The 20,327-nt window shown below is 64.5% G+C and overlaps 1 protein-coding gene across 1 annotated transcript; it reads right to left on the bottom strand.

Moving 5' to 3' along the window:
- Positions 1–1,941: 1,941 nt before the first annotated feature.
- Positions 1,942–17,915, bottom strand: ARRB1 (arrestin beta 1). Its single transcript, XM_084494269.1, has 16 exons — positions 17,792–17,915; positions 11,133–11,163; positions 10,260–10,320; positions 10,086–10,130; positions 8,952–9,148; positions 7,921–7,980; positions 7,606–7,673; positions 6,538–6,673; positions 6,358–6,442; positions 6,184–6,256; positions 5,609–5,746; positions 5,425–5,508; positions 4,916–4,939; positions 4,396–4,466; positions 4,099–4,150; positions 1,942–3,357 (listed from the first exon to the last, which is right to left on the bottom strand). Exons 1-16 carry the CDS (start codon positions 17,809–17,811, stop codon positions 3,246–3,248), a joined length of 1,257 nt encoding a protein of 418 aa, XP_084350395.1. The 5' UTR covers positions 17,812–17,915; the 3' UTR covers positions 1,942–3,245.
- Positions 17,916–20,327: the final 2,412 nt, after the last annotated feature.

Here is a 20,327-nt window from a genome sequence, read left to right as displayed (position 1 = left end):
TGTCGGTGATGAAACAGAGGGGCTCTTTCCCAGCTCAGGCCATCCCAGCTTCCCGGCAGGTACCACCCGAAATGTTCCCTGCTGGAGCTCTGAAATTGTTTCATCACCAACAGCAGGGCTCGGGTGGAGCTGAGAGCTCCTGCAGGGATTCCCCGTCCTCCTTTCCACCCCTGGAGGGTCTTCAGCAACACCAGGCACCCATCGGAGGGGCTCACCCATGGGTGGGCACTGAGCCCCAGGGGAGCCCTGTGGTCCTGAGCCTCCTCTTCCTCCCCATCGCCTCCTCTTCCTCCCTGTTGCCTCCTCTTCCTCCCCGTCTCCTCCTCGGGGTTGTGGTGGAGGAGCTGGCGAGCAGCAGAGCCCAGCCTGCTTCACGTCCCCCTGCTGCAGAGAGGGAAGCAAATTTGCTTGGCTTTCTAGGGAAATGGTGCTTAAGCAACAGCAGGGTTTAGTCATCTAAACTTCCTCTCTTTTTTTTTTTTGTTTTTTTTTGTTTTTACCCCCAAAATAACTTCAGCCTCCTCGTCCAGCTTCAACCAGCTCCGCCAGAGGCCTGGAGATGGCCAAAAATGTGAAGTGCTAACAGCTGGGGCCGTGCAGGGGAGGGTTCTGGGGGGGGGGGGGGGTTATCGGGTTTGTGTCCCCGTCCTGCTTCCTCCTGCCCCCCCAGCAGGACGCCTGCCCAGCGCCACGCACGGAATTGTCACGTGTGGGGCTGTGCAGCTGGGGTCTTGTGCAACACCGGGGCTGCTGCTTGCAGTACTGCTGCTGGCAGCACTTTTGGAGGGCGCCTGGGCGTTTTTAGGGCGTGCTTGCTGGGTGATCTGTGGCTCTGCGCCGCTCCCTCACCCTGCCGGGCTGTGTTTGTGGGGAGAAGACGGGCAGGGGCTGTCCTGGGTTGGATTTAACAGCCGGTTCTGGGGTTTTCCTGCTTCCCCCAGCAGCTGGAGGCTGGGAAACATCTCCTGCTCCTGGAGATGTGGCTCTGGAGTGTCCCCAGCTCGCTCTTGGTGCCCACGGGCACCACCAGCTCCTTTTTCCAGCAGCCCACCGTGCTCCAAGGTCTTGCACTTCGCTTCCAAATCTCCTCCTGGTCCCCGCTGCTGGCTCCAAAACCTCCAACCCCTTGGCACAGGTCCCTCAGCAGCATCCATGTGCCTGCGGGAAGGTCAGCGGCGGCACCAAGGCACCGAGGGGCTGGAGCAGCACCCCGAGGGATGGCCGTGGGCTGTTTCTCTCTGTCCTGCTCATTTTGGACGTGCCCCAGCTGATGGAGAGCCACAGACATTCGTGCCGCGGGGCGCACGGCTTCGATGCCTCGTCTGCGCTGGCACGGAGCCCGGGCAGGGCGATTTGCCGTCCTTTTCACCATTTCTCACCCAAACGACCAAAAAATTCAGCGTTAGCCGAGAGCAGCGAGGCTGTTGGGGTGGGAGGGGGGTGTCAGGAGCTGTGCCAGGGCTCCCCTGCGCGTCCTTGGGCGCGGTGGCATCGATTTGTGGCTCCTGCTGCAGCCAACGCACGTGGGCAGCGGGTGGGAGCCCAGGGCAGGCACCGAGCCCGGATTTACCCGCGGCTTGGAGGCCAGGGCACAGCCCTACAGCCAAAAAAATGGGCTGGGGGGGGGCAGCGGAGGGAGAGGCTGAGTGTGGGGGGCCAGAAGAGTGTCCCAGTGCCAGCGTAGAGGCAGGGAACTGGGAACACTGGGGCTGAGCATGGGATGCGGGAGGTTTCCGTGGGTGTTGATGCACGCAGGGACCCCCCCAGTTCCCTCCCCAGCACCACCAGTGGGTGCCACGCTGGAAAAGACCCCCCAGGACTGGGCTGGGTCCCCTGTCCTGAGCCAAGAGAAGTGTCCAGGCGCTGGGACTGCGTTTTTTTTCAGCTTTCATTTTTTTTTTTGGTGTTTTTTTTGTTTGTTTGTTTGTTTTTTTTTCTGAGTTTAATAAACTAGAATAATTTATTTGACAGAACACAGAAACATCACAGATACGGTGGAGAAACCAAAGAAGCAGGTATCCATGAACAAGTACAAAGAAACCACTTTACAAAAAGAAGTACCACGCTGCCCATCAGCTCTACCCAAAAACAAGGGGGGGGGGGCTCAGCTCTGTGCCCCCCCCACACCCCGGGGCAGGGGGACGGAGCTCTCCGGTGCCGACGCCGACCCCACTGGCACGAAAAAAGGGTGGCGGGGGTCTCCCAGGAGCTGTGGGAGACCCGAGCCCCCAGCATTTGGGGGGGGGACACCATGGCACGGGCCGGGTCCCCGGGCACAATCCGTCCTGGGGACCCCACGGGGTCCTATAAGGGAGGAAGGGGGGGCCCCGGGACCGGCACCCCCAACCCGGGAGGCACAAGCACGTGGTGAAACGCGGGTTAGGGCAGCGAATGCTGTGCTCCCTTTGTCCCCCCCCCAACCCCAAAGAGGTGCTTGAGCCCATGCAGGCACACAGAGGGGGGAGAAGCATCGATGTGGGGGCAAAGCAGCCCCAGGGGGAAGCCCCCAGGCACGGCTCGGCTCCGTGGGGCACCTAAGAGCCAAATCCCCGGGGCTGGACCCTTTAGGATTTGGGGTGGGAGCAGGGGGAGCGCTCCCACTGCCCCCCAGCCCTGCGCCGGGCAGCACCCAAGGGTCCAAGCCAGGCTCGGGCACCCCGGGGTGGGGGGGGCACGCATGCAACGGGGCCAGGCTGTGGGCAGGAGTTGGTGGGGGGGGACATGGAGGAGGCGCAGGGGTGCCCTTTCCCATGAGCAGGCTGCCTAGAAAAGCCCCCCCCCCCCAATTTCTGCTGCACCCCCCCCCTCCCCGTAGCAAACCGGCGTTGAGAGCGGACGATAAAAAATGCGTAAAAGAAGGCAGCTCATAGGAAAGGGCTCCGGGGGGGGGGCACGGGGAAGGGGCTGGACGTGGAGAGGGAGGGCTGGGGGTGCTGAGACCCCCCCCTTCCCAATTCCAGCACCCCCCCTTTCCCCCCCCCCAAGGGGCTGTGCCCACAGGCAGCTGGATGAAGAGCGACAACACGGCACGGCTGGAAGGTTATAATTGCGATCGGGTGATCCATAGGCTCCCGGTACAGGTAGAAAACAAAATCCATAATCATAAAAAAGAGAAGCAGCCTTAACGCACGGGGTCTCACTGGCGCACGCCGGCCCAGCCGGGGATGGGGGAGGTTTTTTTTGGGGGGGGTGGGGGGGGGTGGGTGAGTGGCTCGGGGACCGGGGAGCTGGGGAGGGGTGGCCGCTTATCTGTCGTTGAGCTGCGGGGAGTTTGTGCGCTCCTCCTCGTCCTCCTTGTCGTCCTTCATGCCTTTGAGCCGCTGCCGGGCGAAGTCTTCGAAGACGATGTCGTCGTCACTGGCGGGGACACGAGGGACATGGGGTTTATGGGGGGAACTGGGGGGACCAGGATTTGGGGGACCGGGGCTCCGCGGCCACGCTGCGGTGCTTCCAGCAGCCTGGGGGGGCTCTTAAACACCCTCCCCGTTGTCAGCAGCCAGCCTGGGTTCTCCAAGCACCCCCTAAAGCAGCCGGTGCCTCGCTGAGAAGCGCGGGGACGAGGTGGGAGACACCCCGGGGTGCATCCCCAGGGGTGCGCGCGGCACGCAGGGGGACCCCGGGGTTCGCTCGCTCCCCGGGGACAGCAAACCCGCAGCAAAGCCCCCCCCCCCGAAGCCCCCAGGGCACAAAACTGGGGGTTAACCCGCAGGGTGCAGCACGGGCGCAGCATCGCCACCCTTGGGGATTTGGGGGACACGGCGGGGACACGGCGGGGACACGGCGGGGACACACCGCGACGCGCGGTCCCGGCGGGCGCTTTCTTACTGTGAGTGTCCTGCTCGGAAAGACATGCAGGGAGGTGGCGAGGAGGACAAGGGGGGGCAGAAAAAAAAATAAAAAAATAAAAAAAAAGGAAAAAAAAACAGGCAGGGCATGCATTAGGGGGGATGTGCACGGGGTTAGTCAGCGGCAGCCGCATGGGGTGAGGGGGGTCGGGGCCAATATGTGGCCGTGCCGACCGCTGCCACGCTGCATGGCACGGACACGCGTCCCCCCCACAGCCCCCCCAAACCCCCCCCCGGGGTGTTTTTCTCTTACTTTGTGTCAAGCTCTATCAGGTTTGTGTCTATGGGGGCTTCGTTCTCTGGAACTGAACACAGGCACGTGGGTTAAGTCAGCGCGGGTGAGGTGGGGGGCGCATCGCCGGCAGCACCCCTCGGGGACTCAGCCCCCCCCCCGTCCCCAAAATTTTCACCCCGGGATTGCCAACGGGGCGCTGCGGGGTCCCCAAATCTCCCCCCTCCGGGGGATTCACACCAATGGTTGGTGTGAACCCCGTGCCCCCGACCCCTCTGGGGGGGCTGCCCCGTGCGCCCCGGCCGGGCGGACACTCACCGTCCCGGTGCGCCGGCTCCTCCCTGGGTTTGGGGTGCATCAGCGTGAAGGGGAGCTCCACCGCTACGTCGCTGCGAGGGGGGGAACGAGGATGGGGTGAGTTGTAGGGCAGAGCGGGGGGGCTGTGGTTTTAGGCTCCCTCTGGTTTGGGATCCCCCCCAGGAGCTCCCCACGTGCGGCTACCCAAGGGCGGGCGCGCGCGCAAAGGGGTAGGAGGGAGGTGAGCGCAGAAAATCTGCCCTTTAGCAGGTTTTACTGGCATTTGGGGCTAAAATCCCGTGGGTTTAGGGGAGGTTGGGGGGTGCTGAGCACCCCCATGGGTGTAGGGCCAGCTGAGATGGGGCAGGACAAAGCTCTGCCTCTTCCACCCGCAGCGAACCCAGGGGAACGGGGATGCTGCATGGGCACGGGGCGCGCCGTGGGGAAGGGGCTGGTCCTGGGGGGCTGGGGTGGGCATGGAGGGGACAGAGGGGACGGGGTGACACGGTGGGGTGAGTGGGGTGGCACACGCAGGCGTTACCTGGAGGCGAGGTCTCCCAGCAGGCTGGTGAGGGTTAAATGAGACGGGAAATTAGTCACTGCTCCCCGTCCCATATCCCCATCCCCATCCCATCCCATCCCATCCCCATCCCCATCCCATCCCAGTCCCAATCCCATCCCATCCCCATCCCAATCCCATCCTATCCCACCCCATCTCCATGCCATCTCCATCCCAATCCCATATCCCCATCCCATCCCCATCCCATCCCAATCCCATCCCATCCCCATCCCATCCCATCCCCATCCCCATCCCATATTCCCATCCCCATCCCCATCCCCATCCCCATCCCATCCCCATCCCCATCCCCATCCCATCCCATCCCATCCCCATCCCCATCCCATCCCCATCCCCATCCCACCCCATCCCCATCCCAATCCCATCCCAGAGCCAGAGTGCTGTCCCACCCCGGGGAGGGGGATGCCCAGAGAGGACATCAAGGGGAAAAAGGGTCCGCAGCACCCCGAGGGGGGGTCCGACCCCACACTCACCCTCCTCGCGACACCACCAGCTTCACCTTCACCTTGTAGGACACGATGATGCCCAGGATCTCCTTGTTGGCTCCATCCCTCAGCCTGCGGGAAGGGGATGGGGACGGGGAAGGGGACATCAGCACGGGGAGGGGGTCCTGCCGGGGTGGCCCCAAAAAGAGGAGGGGGACGGGGGGGGGCTCACAGGGTGCTGGAGGCCAGGTTGGTGTCCTCGTGCTTCAGCTTCCCGTCCAGCGCCAGCCCCCGCTTCTCCCGGTTGTTGGCGAGGAATGGGGTCAGGGTGTACACCTTGCAGAAGGTCGAGCTCGGGGCCACCATGTCACTGGGGGTGGGTGACAATGGGGGCGGGGGGTCAGTCCCGGACCCGTTGTGCTGCCCCCCAAAAGGGCTGGGGGCTGACGGGGTCGGGGCAGGTTGGGAAATGGGGTGAAACCCTGCAGTTTTGGCTCTGCTTCGTTTATTGAGGGCGCGGGGTGGCAGCACCACGTCCCCCCTCCATGAGCACCCTGCATGGGGTGGAGTTTGCCATCAAAAATGGCCAGATTTTGCCAAAAAAAAATAAAAAATAAAAAATAAAATAAAAAAATAACAATTCCCATCTCCCCACCGGTCCCACCAGGCTGCGCACGCCGGATCCATCCTCCTGCTGACCCCAAAGGATTGAGTTCGGGTAGGAGACCTCCCCCAAAGGCTGGGCACCCCACGGGGTCCCCCAAAAAGCCCCCCAAAACCCCAAAACCCCAGCCCCACATCACTCACTCGGCATCCTCCACGGCCACGGGGCACTTGTACTGGGCGGTGTTGAAGAGGCAGATGTCGGCGTACTGGCGCACTGGGGCGGGAGATGGAGAGCAAAGGGGGGGGGGGGGTCACGGTGGATATGGGGGGGGTCCCAACCCACGAGGCGGCCCCCGGGGCGTCCCCAAACCTCACCTGAGATTTTGATCTTCTTCACCGTCTTGTTGGTGTTGTTGGTGACGTGCACGTTGACGCTGATGGGCTCCCCGTGGTAGTAGATCTGCGGGGAACGGGGGACGTGAGCGCACCGTACCCCTCCCCGGAGCCACCCCGATGGGGTCGTGACCCCCCCGGGACCACCGACCCCAAGCCCACCTCCTTGTCCAGGGACGCCTCGAGGTGCAGGGGCTTGTCAGACATGAGGAACTGCCGGGTGGTCTCTGCCATGGGCTGGGGGCCGGGCCGCTCCGGGGCGTACTGCACCTTGCGGATGACCAAGCGCACCGAGTTCCTGCGGGGACAAGGGCAGGGCACGGGTGTCCAGCTGCTGGCAGCTCTCCCCGGGTTGTTTTGGGACCGTTTGGGGGCAAATCCTTCTTTTTGCGTGGGCCAGGTTGGCCCTACCAAGGGGCTCGTCCAGTAGTCCCACAGCCATGCCATCCTCACTGTATCCCAAAGGACATCTCCATCCTTTCCCCATCCCAAAAGACGTCTTCATCCTCACCCCATCCCATAGGACATCTCCGTCCCAATCCCATCCCAAAGGACATCTCCACATCTCCATCCCCACCACATCCCAAAGGACATCTCCATCCCTGTCCCATCCCAAGACACCTCCATCCCCACCCTATCCCATAGGAAATCTCCATCCCGACCATATCCCAAAGGACATCTCCATCCCCATCCCATCCCAAACGACATCTCCATCCCTGCCCCATCCCATAGGAAATCTTCATCCCAACCCCATCCCAAAGGATATCTCCATCCCTGCCCCATCCCAGAGGATGTCTCCATCCCCACCACATCCCAAAGGACGTCTCCATCCCTTCCCAAAGGACATCTCCATCCCTAACCCATCCCAAAGGACATCTCCGTCCCTTCCCCATCCCAGAGGACGTCTCCATCCCTGTCCCATCCCAAAGGACATCTCCATCCTTTCTCCATCCCAAAAGACATCTCCATCCCCACTACATCCCAAAGGATATCTCCATCCCAGCCACATCCCAAAGGACACCTCTACCCTCACCCCATCCCAAAGGACACCTCCATCCCCACCACATCCCAAAGGACATCTCCACACCCCTGCTCCATCCCAAAAGATGTTTCCATCCCAGCCCCATCCCACCCACTGTGGGGTGCCAGAGCCAGGAGCCCCCTCCCCGCTGCCACTTGCTGCCCCCTTCCCGGGCACCCTCATCCCGTGCCGACGTCCTCCCCCCTCACCTCTTGTGGATTTTCTCCTCCAGGTTCTCCGCGCAGAAAGCTTTGACCTCATAGTCCACACCGCAGGCCTGCGAAGCAGGAGGGGGGCAGAGGAGGAGGCCGATAAACCCCTCTGCACCCCAAATCCCGTGCACGACACCCTGGCATCCCATCCCCAAACGTGTCCCCAGTCCAGGGACATCACCTTTTGGGCTCCCTGGGGCGGTTTCACCCCGATTCAAGAGCCGGGCTTTGCTGGGAAGGGGCTGGGGGGGATGCCCAGGGGGGTGCCACAATCCCATGGGACACGGCAGGGTGACCCCAGGTGCTCCTTACCTTCCCCGTGTCCTCGGGGCCCGGCTGCAGCGTGACGGAGCAAGGCAGGTTGGGGGGGATCTGAAACAGAAAAGGGGTGAGGACCCCTGCCCCAAATCCCCCTCCCCAGGGGGCTGTGGCATCCCAAGCATCGGGGAGGGGACGGGCAGGGGGGCGTCGTGCTGCCCTTCCCCTTCTGGCCAGGGTTAATCCGAAAAGACCCCGGAGACCCAAACCCCGAGGAGTTCCGAGCCGTGCTAATGCGCCTTTTTTTTTTTATTATTATTATTATTTTTTTTTTCGGTTTAATCCGGGGGATTTGGAGGAATTAAGGTTGTTTTGCAAGGGCTCGCGCCTGCTGGTGATCCCGCTGATCCCCGGGGGGGTTTAGCTGAGAGCTCACGCCTGGAAAACGGCACCGGGGTCCCCCCGGGGGGGCTCAGGGTGCCCGTGCCCCTCGCCACGGGGGGGGGTGGATTTGCCCCCCCGTTATCTGCCAAAATCCCCAATTTTGCTCCCCACCACCAGCTCGGGAGGGCTGCGATGGAAATTTCCTCCCGCTCCTCCCCGGCTCCCAGACAAGGCTGGAATTAACGCAGCTAATTACCGCCGCAATTAAAGCGTGGCGGGGAGGAACAGCTCCGATCCCATGTGCTCACGGATGCAGCAGGGGGGTCCCCGGGGATTTGGGGCTCCCCGGGGCTCTGCTTCGCTCGGGGGGGGAGCCCCCCGGGGCTGTGCCACCGCCTGGCCACGGACCCCCTGCGCCACCAGCCCCTGCCTCAGTTTCCCCACTGGCTGCGTTGTGCAGGGGCCACTTTCCTCCGGGGCAAGAGCATCCAGAAGCCACCACGTCCACACCCAGCACCCCTTTTGGCCACCCCAAATCCCCTTGGGATGCTGTGCCCGCGTGCAGGACCCCAAAAAACCCCGCGCCCCAGCACCCAGCACCCGCACAGGCGATTTTGCGCCCCAGGGACAAGCTGGGGAGCGGCACCACCCCGATTTCTCCCCTCCTTTTGGGGGGTGAGAGGAAGAGGAGGGGGCCCTACCTCGAAGGTGAAGGGGTAGGCGTGCTCGCCCAGCTTCTTGATCAGCCGCTCCTGCAGCCGCGTCAGGGGCTTCTTCTCCTCGGGGACCGGGGGAAACGCCTGCACGTTGGCCACGAACAGGTCCTTGCGGAACGTCAGCCCCAGCACGTCCAGGTCCTCGCGGCCGTAGCGGAAGGCGCAGGTCAGCGTCACGAAGACTGAGGGGGTGGCAAAATTGGGGGGGGACACGGTGGCATCACGGCACGGTGGCACCGTGGCACGGTGGCACCGCAGGAGGGTGGCACTGCAGTGTGTTGGCATCATGGCGCAGTGGCACCACGGGCATGGGCACCATGGCACGGTGGCACCATGGCTCAGTGGCACCATGGCATGGTGGCATTATGGCACAGTGGCATGGCACTGCAGCACGGTGACACCATGGCACCGTGGCACTGTGGCATGGTGGCATTGTGGCACAGTGGCATGGCACCACAGCATGGTGGCACCATGGCATGGTGGAATCAAGGCACGGTGACACCACGGCACGGTGGCATCACAGCATGGTGGCACCGTAGCATGGTGTCATCATGGCAGGGTGGCACCATGGCATGGCGGATTCAAGACACGGTGCCACCATGGCACAGTGGCACAATGGCATGGTGGCATCATGGCACGGTGGCACCACGGGAATGGGCATCGTGGCACAGCGGTACCCCAGCATGGTGGCACCATGGCATGGTGGAATCAAGACACGGTGACACCATGGCACAGTGATAAAATGGCACGGTGGCACCACGGCACGGTGACACCATGGCACAGTGGCACCGTGGCACCATGGCATGGTGTCATTATGGCACGGTGACACCCCAGCCCCACCAGTTTCAACCCAGGCGGCACCGGGACGCAGCGGTGGCACCCGGGAGGTGCCGTGACAGGGAGCTGGGGACAAGTGGCACCGGTTGGGTCCCCATGGGACAGGGATGGGGATGGGGGTGCGACCTCAGGGCAGCCACCGCAGAGCAGGGGGGGGCTGGAAAACCTCACCCAAGGGCCCTGCAAACCCCAACACCCGATGGGACCACACTGGGGGGGGATCGTTGTCCCCTGTGGGTGCCACCCCCCTGTCCCCAAGCGTCAGGGCCCCCCCGAGGTTACCTTTTCTCTCCTTCAGGTACTCGGGATCCACCAGCACCACTCCGTCTGCAAGGGAAGAGCAGCAGGGTGAGGGGGGGACGTGCCAGCAGGGGCGGGGGGGGGACACGCAGGGACCCCTGGCACGCCCCTGCCACCACCCTGGGGCCACCCGGGGGGACACCCGGCCCCACTCACCCACGGGGTCCACCACGTCGATGTGGTCCACGAAGTCCCGCTTCCCCAGGTAGACCGTGAGCTGCGGGGACACGAGAGGGACAGCGGGGTGAGGGCTGCCCCAAATCCCTGTCCCCACCTCGCTTTTTGGGGGGGGGGAAACTGAGGCACGGGGCGCACGGGCATCACCCGGAGCTGGGCTGGAGGAGGAAATTTGGGCGCAATGGGGAGGTCCCCGAGCGCACACACCATTACTGACCCCACAGTGGGGACTGCCCCAGACCCTTTACAGCCCCCTGGCGCAGGGACCATGCCCAGGATGCTCCCCCCCAATTTGGGAGAGGGTCTGCGGTGAGGATGGGGGCTGCAGGGTGCGGATTTGGGGTAGTTTGGCCCCTATGGGGACGCCGCTGTCCCCATCCTTTTTCGCCAGGCGCACCCAAAAGGCTGCGAGGAGGGAGCGGTGCCAGCGAGCCCGGGATGCTGCTGAGCATCACACCGGGGGTATCCAAAGATTTGGGGGACCCCCCCGAAATCACAGAGGGGACGCCGGGCACGGCACTGAGGGAGAAGCAACACCGGGGGCTGTGGAGCTCCCGGCAGCCGCTGCCTGGCTGCGTCCCCGCAGCCCTCGCCACAAATCCGATTTGCGCCGCCCCAGCTGGAGCTCGTTAGACCCCAGCCTCATCCGATTAGGCTCCCGGGGGAGCCCCCCCAGCCCCACAGCCCGGCTCAGCCCCCACCAGCCGAAAGCATCCCCGTGGGGCGTGCAGGACCCTTGGGGGTCGCAGCCCCCCATTAAAGCCCTGACCGTGGGTATGGGCACGTGCCCCCGGCCCTGCCGTGCTTCAGTTTCCCTTCTGGGGGCAGGGGGACCCCCGAGGTGGCTCTTACCTTCCCGTTGGGACTCGCCTTCTTGAACACCCTACAAAAAAAAAGCCAAAGGGGAAGGCGCGTTAGGGGGCACGGGGATGGGATGGGGGCCACGGTGCCGAGCTCCCAGCCCCTGCCTCAGTTTCCCCTTGGGGCTGGAAAGGGGCCGGATCCAGCCAGGTTCCACCGCAGGGCCCTCGCTCCTGGCTCCTGGCAGCCTCGCAGTTGGCAGCCGGAGGTTTTTCCCACTTAATTCCCCCCCAGGGAAGCTTTTCCTATAAATCCGGCCGCGCCGGCGGTGTCTCCTTACAGCTGCTGGCCCGCAGCGAGCGCTCGGGGCTGGGCGAGGCGCTGCTCCTGGTGCTGGCAGCACCACGGGAGGGGGCTCGGGGGGCTCCAACAGGTCCCCCCCCAGCCCCTTCCAGCTGTGCGAGGTGCAGTGCAAGGTGCTGGTGCTGTGCGAGGGGTTGTGCAAGGGGTTTTGCAAGGGGTTGTGCAAGGGGTTGGTGCAAGGTGCCGTGCAAAGGCCCTGTGCCATGCACGCTGCTGTGCAAGGTGCTGGTGCTGTGCAAGGTGCTCTGCCAGGTGCTGGTGCTGTGCAAGGTGCTGTGCGAGGTGCTGGTGCTGTGCAAGGTGCCGTGCAAGGGGTTGTGCAAACACCCTGCTATGGCGAGTGCCACGCAATGGCCCTGCCGTTCAGGGCGTCGTGCAAGGTGCTGTGCAAAGAACCCGCTGTGCAAAATGCTGTGCAAAGGCGTCGGTGCTGTGCAAAGTGCCAGCGGTGTGCAAGGTGTTGTGCAAGTGCCACGCAAAGGCCCTGCTGTGCAAGGTGCTGTGCAAGGTGCCAGCAACGTGCAAGGTGTTGTGCAAGGTGTTGTGCAAGTGCCACGCAAAGGCTGTGCTCTGCAAGGTGCTAGTGCTGTGCAAGCTGTTGTGCAAGGTGTTGTGCAAAGGCCCTGCTGTGCAAGGGGCTGTGCAAGATGTTTGCAAGATGCCAGCGCTGTGCAAAGTGTCAGTGCTGTGCAAGGTGCCGTGCAAAGTGCCGTGCAAAGGCCCTGCTGTGCAAGGTGCCAGTGCTGTGCAAGGTGCTGTGCAAGGCATTGTGCAAAAGCCCTGCTGTGCAAGATGCTGTGCAAGGTGCCAGTGCTGTGCAAGGTGTTGTGCAAGGTGTTGTGCAAAGGCTCTGCTGTGCAAGGTGCTCTGCAAGATGCCAGCGCTGTGCAAGGTGCTGTGCAAGGTGCCAGTGCTGTGCAAGGTGCCGTGCAAAGTGCCATGCAAAGGCCCTGCTGTGCAAGGTGCTGTGCAAGGTGCTGTGCAAGGTGCCAGAGCCGTGCAAGGCGCCGTGCAAGGCGCCGTGCACAGGCCCTGCTGTGCAAGGTGCTGTGCAAAGCGCCACCACAACGCCAGGTGCCACGCAGAGGCCCTGCAGCGCGAGGCATTGTGTAAGGTGCAGCCCAGGGAGTTGTGCAAGGAGTTGTGCAAGGTGCCACGCCACGCACGGCCGGGCGCCCTGCAAGCTGGGAACAGCGGGGCAGAGAGGGGCAGGGTCCCTGGGGGGGATCCCCGGGCAACCTGGGCACCGAAGAGGCAGCACGAAGCCCCCCAGAGCCTTCCTCACCCTTCCCAGCTTTTTAGGATTCCCAAATATCCCCAAAAAAGCAAGGTTTGCAGGTTGGGGGGGGGATGCCAGCGGGGCGCCCCTCCCCGCCTCCCCCTGGCGCACGGCCACCCGTAATGGGCTCTCCCCGGATAATCTGCGCTCGCCGTGAAATTCTATTAAAGCTGCCCTGGAAGATTAGCAGCGGCGTTTTCAGGCCGGGCCTGAAACCATCCGAAGACAAAACGCCGGCAGGAGAAAGGAGCTGAAACCCCGCGCTTTTGGGGCAGGCGAAAAAGCGCGTTTTTTTGGTGTTTTTTTTTTTATTTTTTTTTTTTTTTGCCAGGAAGCGCCGTTCATTCATTTGGTTCCAGAAGGCAGAAGGGGGGAAACCCCAAAACTGTGTTTCCGCCCCCAAAAGCTCCCCGCTGAGGTCCCCGGCCCTTCCCGCAGCACGGCCCCCGGGGGTCCACGGGGACCCTCCAGTTCCTGGGGACCCTGCTGGAGGTTGGGGGGGGGGGGGGGGACGCCACACGGCCCCCGTGTGCCACCGGGGACTTTTTGGGGTGCAGGGGGACCCCATAGAAAGCAGGGTGCTGCGTGGCCCAGCCACGGCTCTGGGTGGGGGCTCAGGGGACCACGAGCGTCCTGGTGGCCTCGTGCGCCAGCATCCCCGGTCCCCAGGGGCTCCGTGTCCCTGCCTGTGCCCCTGCGTCCCCATAATTGTCCCCTGGGGGCTCTGTCCCAGTGTCCCCATGTCCCTACAGCCGTGCCCCGCTGTCCCTGGGTCCCTGCCCCGATGTCCCTGCGCCTCTCTGTCCCCATGTCCCCGTGTCCCCGTGTCCCCATGTCATGGCCCAGCGGGCACAGGGACATCGGGCACGGGGCCACCAGGGCGATGGCCAAGGCCACCCCATGGCGAGCAGGGCGTGCGGGGGCTGGGGGACATCTCCTTGACCCCACAGGAGCAGCAGGGGGATGGGGACACGGAGAAACCCCCCCACGAGTGGCACCCACAGCCTGGGGCTCCCCAGGGACCTCCGGGTGCGCTCTGGGCGCAAAGCACCCACGGGACCGGGGTGGATGTGGGACCACGGCCACGGGCTGGGTGTCACGGCCCCATAGAGCGTCACGGCCCTATAGGGCGAGCAAAAAGGGCGTGCTACGGGCGTGCAAAACCGGGGGGGTGCAGTGCCACCGGGGCGAGGCACCTTCCGGGTGCAAACGGAGCCGCCGCAGCGCCGGCACCGCCCTTCTCCGGGCACCCAAGGGTGACCCCATGGAGGCACCGGGGTCTCTCCGCGCACTGGGGTCCCTCGGGTGCCCTCTCCCCGATGGGTTGGCTCGGCCCCGCTGCCGGGAAGTCCCCGCGGCCTCCTGGTGGCCCCGGTCCCACAACCCCGGCGCACGGCAGAGCAGGAAATAATTACTCACGGCGCCCGCCCGCAGGCGCGGGGCCACCCCGATCCGGGGCACGGCCGGCACTGGGGGTGTGGGATGTGGGGTGGCCCCACCCTGGGGGTGCAGGGACCCTAAAGCACCATGGTGTGGGTGCAGCACCCCATAGATCAATGCTGTGGGTGTAGGGACCCTAAAGGCCTATGTTATGGGTGCAGCACCCCATAGCCCGGTGCTTTGCGTGCAGGGACCCTAAAGCACCACGGTTTGGGTGCAGGGACCCCATAGCCCAATGCTTTGGGTGCAGGGACCCTAAAGCACCATGCAGTGGGTGCAGGGACCCCAAAGCACCATGATTTGGGTGCAGGGACCCCATAGCCTCATGTTGTGGGTGCAGGGTCCCTAAAGGCCTATGTTATGGGTGCAGTACCCCATAGCCCGCTGCTTTGGGTGCAGGGACCCTAAAGCACCATGGTGTGGGTGCAGGGACCCCATAACCCCATGCAGTGGGTGCAGGGACCCTAAAGAACCACGCAGCAGGTGCAGAGACCCCAAAGCCCTACACTGTGGGTGCAACACCCCACAGCCCCACATTGTGGGTGCAGGGACCCCAGAGCACCATGCAGTGGGTACAGGGACCCCATAAACACACACAGTGGGTGCAGGGACCCCATAGCCCCATCCTATGGGCGCAGCACCCCACATAACCCTACAGCCCCCCCCAAGCTGGGGGGGGATCTCCCTGCCCCAAACCAGCACCGTTTAGGGAATACCACCGGGGATGGGGTGCCTGAACCCATGGGACACCCTGAACGGGGTGGGGGGTTCCCCCAGACCCCACAGTGGGATTTTGGCCCCCCCTTTGCCTGCTGCCACCCCACCCCGAGCTGGGGAGGGAGGGAAGAGGAAGCGCGAGGCCTTCCCTCCCCCCCGGCCCTTCCTGGTGCTGAGAGCTGGGGACGTGAGCAGGAAGCTGCCGTTGGCCCTATAAATCCCCTATTTCCCCCCCTGGGGGGCTGAGGGACCCCCGCTGTGGGGTTGGCAGCCCCATATCCCCCCCATACCCCACCCCGGCACCCTGCCACGGGGCTGTGGGGTTGAGCCCGGGGTGTCCGGATCCCGCTCTCGCCTCCGCATCGATCGGGTTCCTTAACGAGCTCGTTAGGCAGCCGCTCGGCACTAACGACCTCTTCGTTTGGTGGCCGCTAATTAATGGGGTCCCCGCTCCTCCGGATCCACCAGCGATGCCATAAATCCCCCCCCAGGGGTGGGGGCCAAGCTGCTGCCACCCACCCGCTCCCGGGGGGTCTCCGACGCCCACCGGGTCCCCCTGCGCGTCTCCAAGATCCCCGACCCCATAAAGGGGGGTTTTTGGCCCCAAAATCCTCTCCCTGCGCCTCGCTCGGGTCCCTTGGCACGGAAGCGCGCTGGCGCTGGGATCCGGGATGTCTGGATCCTGCTGTTATTTCGGAGAGTTTGTTCTCCAAACAAAGTCCAGGAAGCCAAAGTCTCCCCTCCCGGGCCGGCGGCCAGGGCTCGCTCCCGCACCCATCGAGTGGCCGAGGTCCCCAACCCGGCTCCTGACCCCATAACCAGCCCTGGGGGCACCCCAAGAGGCTCTCTGGGGGTTTAGGGCCGCAGTTTGGGGTTAGGACCCCATTGATGGTCCCCTACTCCCCATGGGTAGAGGCCATCTCCCGGCACCAGCACCCCAAAAGCCCCCACAGCGGGTGGGACAGCGGGGTCCCAGGATGGCACCTTTGTAGGAACGGGTCCAGGGTGCGGTTTTGGGGACCCCCAATCCCATATTTCTCCTTTCCCAGCTCCATTTTTGCCCCCACACGACCACCACGGCACCGGTGCTGGGGGACGCAGGCGTTTTTGGGATGCTGAGAAGAAGCAGGCGACGCTCGGCCGCTTATGGGGTCAGGGCAGCCCCGGTGGTGCCAGCGGCTGTAGGGCTTTGCTGCTGACCCCACAGGGACCTTCCCCAGCTCCTTGCAGGGCAGGGATTTAGGGGGGCTCATCGGGAGGCGGCTGCTGGTGCATGGGGCCGCAGCGGCCGGGGAGCACCCATGGGTGCAGGGCCGGCTCCTGCAGCAGGGGCTCGTCCCAGGCGCACCCCAAACCTGGTGACACCAATGTGGGGTGCGGGAACCGTGCTAAAAGCGGGGTGTCCCCCCCCCAACCCCACAATGCAGACATTGGGATGGGTGGAAAGGGTATCCCCCTTTTGGGGCATCCCCGGAGCCCGGTGGCGAAGCGGCCCCAGCTCCGTGCCCCCACCCTGGGGGTCCCAGGGGAACACCAAACCCCAGTGAATGAATCAGAGGGAGGGCGGCCCTATAGGGCTGCTCCCCGCAGCCTCCAGCTGCTCCTAATTCCATCCCGACCCTTTTAATAACCTGCAGGGCTTCGGAAATAACAATGGGGCCACCGCCGGAGCGCACCGGGAAACCCGAGCGGCCGCGCACGACGCCGCGGAGCCACGGCGCACGAGGGGGTTGGGGTTTAGGGCTGGGGTGGGGGGGGATTTGGGGTTTGTCATCCCAATCCCCCGGCTCCTGGGCATTTGAGGGCCCCGAGCTGTGGTTTGGGGGCGGTGGGATGCAGAAATCCCCCCCCCGCCAGGCCCCGGAGCAGCACCCACCCCGTGCCCAAAATCGCCCCGGGGAAGGCGCGCTCGCCATGGGGTCCCACGGGTGCCCCCGTCCCCGTTGCGTGGGAAGGGGGGGGGCTTCCCCAAAACCCCCCCCCAGATGGAACCGGGGGGGGGGTTTGGGGATAAAATCACCGCGCTCCCAGGGGCACGGCCACGTCCCCAGGGTGGGGGGCGCGGGGGCTGCTGTCCCCAGCCAAAGCACAGGGGTCCCCGCGGCGCGTCCTCCCCCCGGCGCTTGGGGGGGGGTCCCCAAAACCCCCCCCCGTGCCACCCCGAACGGCTGCAGCGTTTCTGGAAGCTTCTGCCAGAGCAGGGCCGAGCCCCCCCCCCTCGCCCCCAGCCTCCCCTGCTGCTGGGGGGCACGGGGGTGCCCTCACTTGCAGGGGACCCCCAAACCTCACCGCGGGGGCTGGGGGCAGGATGAGGCCGTCCCCGACCGCCCCTGGGGGGCGAGCAGCAGCCCCGAGCCCCCCCCCCAAGCCCCCCAGCCCTAAATAATTAAGGACAGGCAGGGAAATGGGGGCAGCCGCAGCGGGGTGGCGGGGGGGGCAGCGGTGACCCCCGGGCCCCCCCCCCAGGAGCAGGGTTGGGGGCGCACAGGAGGCGATGCTGAGCCCCCCCCCCCCATCCCCATCCCCAGGGACCCCCCAAATTCCCGGGGGCACTCCCGGGGGCGAGCACCCACGCGTGTGCCCGCGCCCCCCCCCCCCGCCCCAATGCGGGAGCACGATGGGGGGCGCACAACGCCTGCACAGCCCCCCCGGGGAACCCCAAACACCCACGGGGGGGGGTCCCCAAGGGGATCAACCCCCTCCCCACAAGGGCGCACGGAGGGGGGGGGGGGTGCAAGGAAAGGGGGGGGGGGCGTGGGAACGGCGCCGGCGCGGCCCCCCCCGGCTGTCACCGCGCTGCGTGCACGCGTGTTTGCACGCGTGCGTGTGCATGCAGGCGTGTGCACGCGTGTGCACGCGTGTGCCCCCCCCCCCCCACTCTGCGCCCCCCCCCCACCCCATCCGCACTCACCGGGTGCCTTTGTCTCCCATGGCCCCGCGGATGCCGCGGCCGGGCAGCGCCGGCGGAGCTCGGAAAATTCCCGGTGGGGGGGACACGGGGGGGGTCCGGGGGGAGGGAGGGGGTCGCTGGGGGGGGGGGGCGCTGAGCACGGCCCGGCCCGGCCCCGAGCGCTGCGCCCGCTGCAACGCCGCGGCCCCGCCGAGCGGCCCGGCCCGGAGCTTGTTGGGGGGGGGGGGGGGGAAAAACGGGATGGGGGGGGGACGGGGAAAGGGGGGGCGCCCCCGCGCGGGCACGCGTGGGTGTGCACGGGGAGGGGCGTGCACGGGGAGGGGCGTGCACGGCGGGCCGGGCGCGCACACGCGCGGGGAGGGGCGTGCGCGGGGAGGGGCGTGCATGGGCACGGTGCTGTGCGCGCGCACGGGGCCGGGGAGGGGCGTGCACACGCGCGCGCACACGCGCGCGGAGGGCTGGGTGCGGGCACGCTGCTGTGAGCACACACACTGCTGTGCACACACATCGTGCATGCACACTGCTGTGCACACATACACACTGCTGTGCACACACAGAGCATGCATGCACACACCACTGTGCGTACACAGAAGGAGCTGCGTGCATGCACACTGCTGTGCACACACAAATCGTGCATGCACACATTGCTGTGCACACACAGAGCATGCATGCACACTGCTGTGCACACACACAGGGAGCTGCGTGCATGCACACACTGCTGTGCACACACACATCGTGCCTGCACACACCACTGTGCACACAGAAAATACATGCACGCACCACTGTGCACACATACAGGGAGCTGCGTGCATGCACACACCAGTGTGCACACACACATACAGGGAGCTCGGTGCATGCACACACTGCTGTGCACACACACAGGGAGCTGTGTGCACACATACACACTGCTGTGCACACACGCATCATGCATGCACACACCACTGTGCACACACAGAGGAAGCTGCATGCACACATACACACTGCTGTGCACACACAGAGGGAGCTGCGTGCATGCACACACTGCTGTGCACACACAGATCGTGCATGCACACTTCTGTGCACACACAGAGGGAGCTGCATGCATGTACACACCACTGTGCACGCACACATACAGGGAGCTGGGTACATGCACACACTGCTGTGCACACACGGAGCATGCATGCACACACTGCTGTGCACGCACACAGGGAGCTGCGTGCATGCACACACTGCTGTGCACACACATAGCATGCATGCATGCACTGCTGTGCACACACAAATGGAGATGTGTGCATGCACACACTGCTTTGCACACATACACACACAGGGACAGGTGTGCACACACCGCTGTGCACACACAGGGCTGCATGCATGCACACACAGGGAGCTGCATGCACACACACTGCTGTGCACACAGAGCATGCATGCACACGCTGCTCTGCACACACACGTACAGGGAGCTGTGTGTTTGCACACTGCTGTGGACACACAAACAGGGAGGGGCATGCATGCACACACTGCTTTGCACACACACACAGGGAGGGGTGTGCACACACTGCTCTGCACACACACACACACGAGGAGGGGTGTGCATGCAGACACTGCTGCATGCAGTGCACTCCCCTGTGCACACACACACACAGGGAGGAATGCATGCACCCCTCTTTGCACACGTACACCCCCATTTGCACACACAGAGCTCCTCAGGGACAAGACTGCACACACCTGCGTGCACTGGCACAGGGGGAAGTGCAACACCCCCAGGCACACGCATGCATGGAGATGCCTGCACACACACACACACATGCACACACCAGTGTGCACACACACGTGGAGCTACATGCACACACACTGGTGTGCACACACAAAAAGAGAGGTGCATCCCCCATGCACACACACACTCTTGTGCACACACACTTGTGCACACACACTTGTGCACACACACCCCTGTGCACACACACCAATGCAACTGCACCACACCTTGCACACCCACCCCACACGTGTGCACACACACACGGAGGGGTGCACACACCCCCTTGCACACGTACACCTCCACGTGCACGCCCCTTGCACACACATGGACGTGGGCCCAGTGCACCCCTGGGCTGGGCAGGGGCAGGGGACCCCCTCCCAAATTTCCTCCTCCAATGAAACCCAGCCGTTGCTGCGGGGAGCCCCTCCCCTCCATCCTCATTGGCTGCTGCCACCACTTGCCCCACCTCCTGCACCAAAGCAGCCAATCAGGTCCTCTATGCTAATCAGGCTGAGGTTATTCCCATGGGCACCCCAAAAGGCAAAGAAGCTGCGTGCACACGCGGGTGGCTGGGGGTACACCGGGCATGGCCCCCTGCTGGGAGCCCAGCACTGGGAGCACTGGGAGCACTGGGAGCACTGGGAGCACTGGGAGTCTGGCACTGGGCATACTGGGAGCACAGTACTGGGAGTTTGGCACTGGGTGTACTGGGTACACTCGGAACCTGGCACAGGGTGCACTGGGAACCTGATACTGGGGGCACTGGGAGTCTGACACTGGCCATACTGGGAGCTTGGCACTGGG

This window comes from Aythya ferina, assembly GCF_964211825.1.
Source record: "Aythya ferina genome assembly, chromosome: 1".
Taxonomy (NCBI): Eukaryota; Metazoa; Chordata; class Aves; order Anseriformes; family Anatidae; genus Aythya; species Aythya ferina.
Note: the sequence above shows the minus strand (reverse complement) of the source record. Positions and strands in the feature narration are given on the sequence as shown.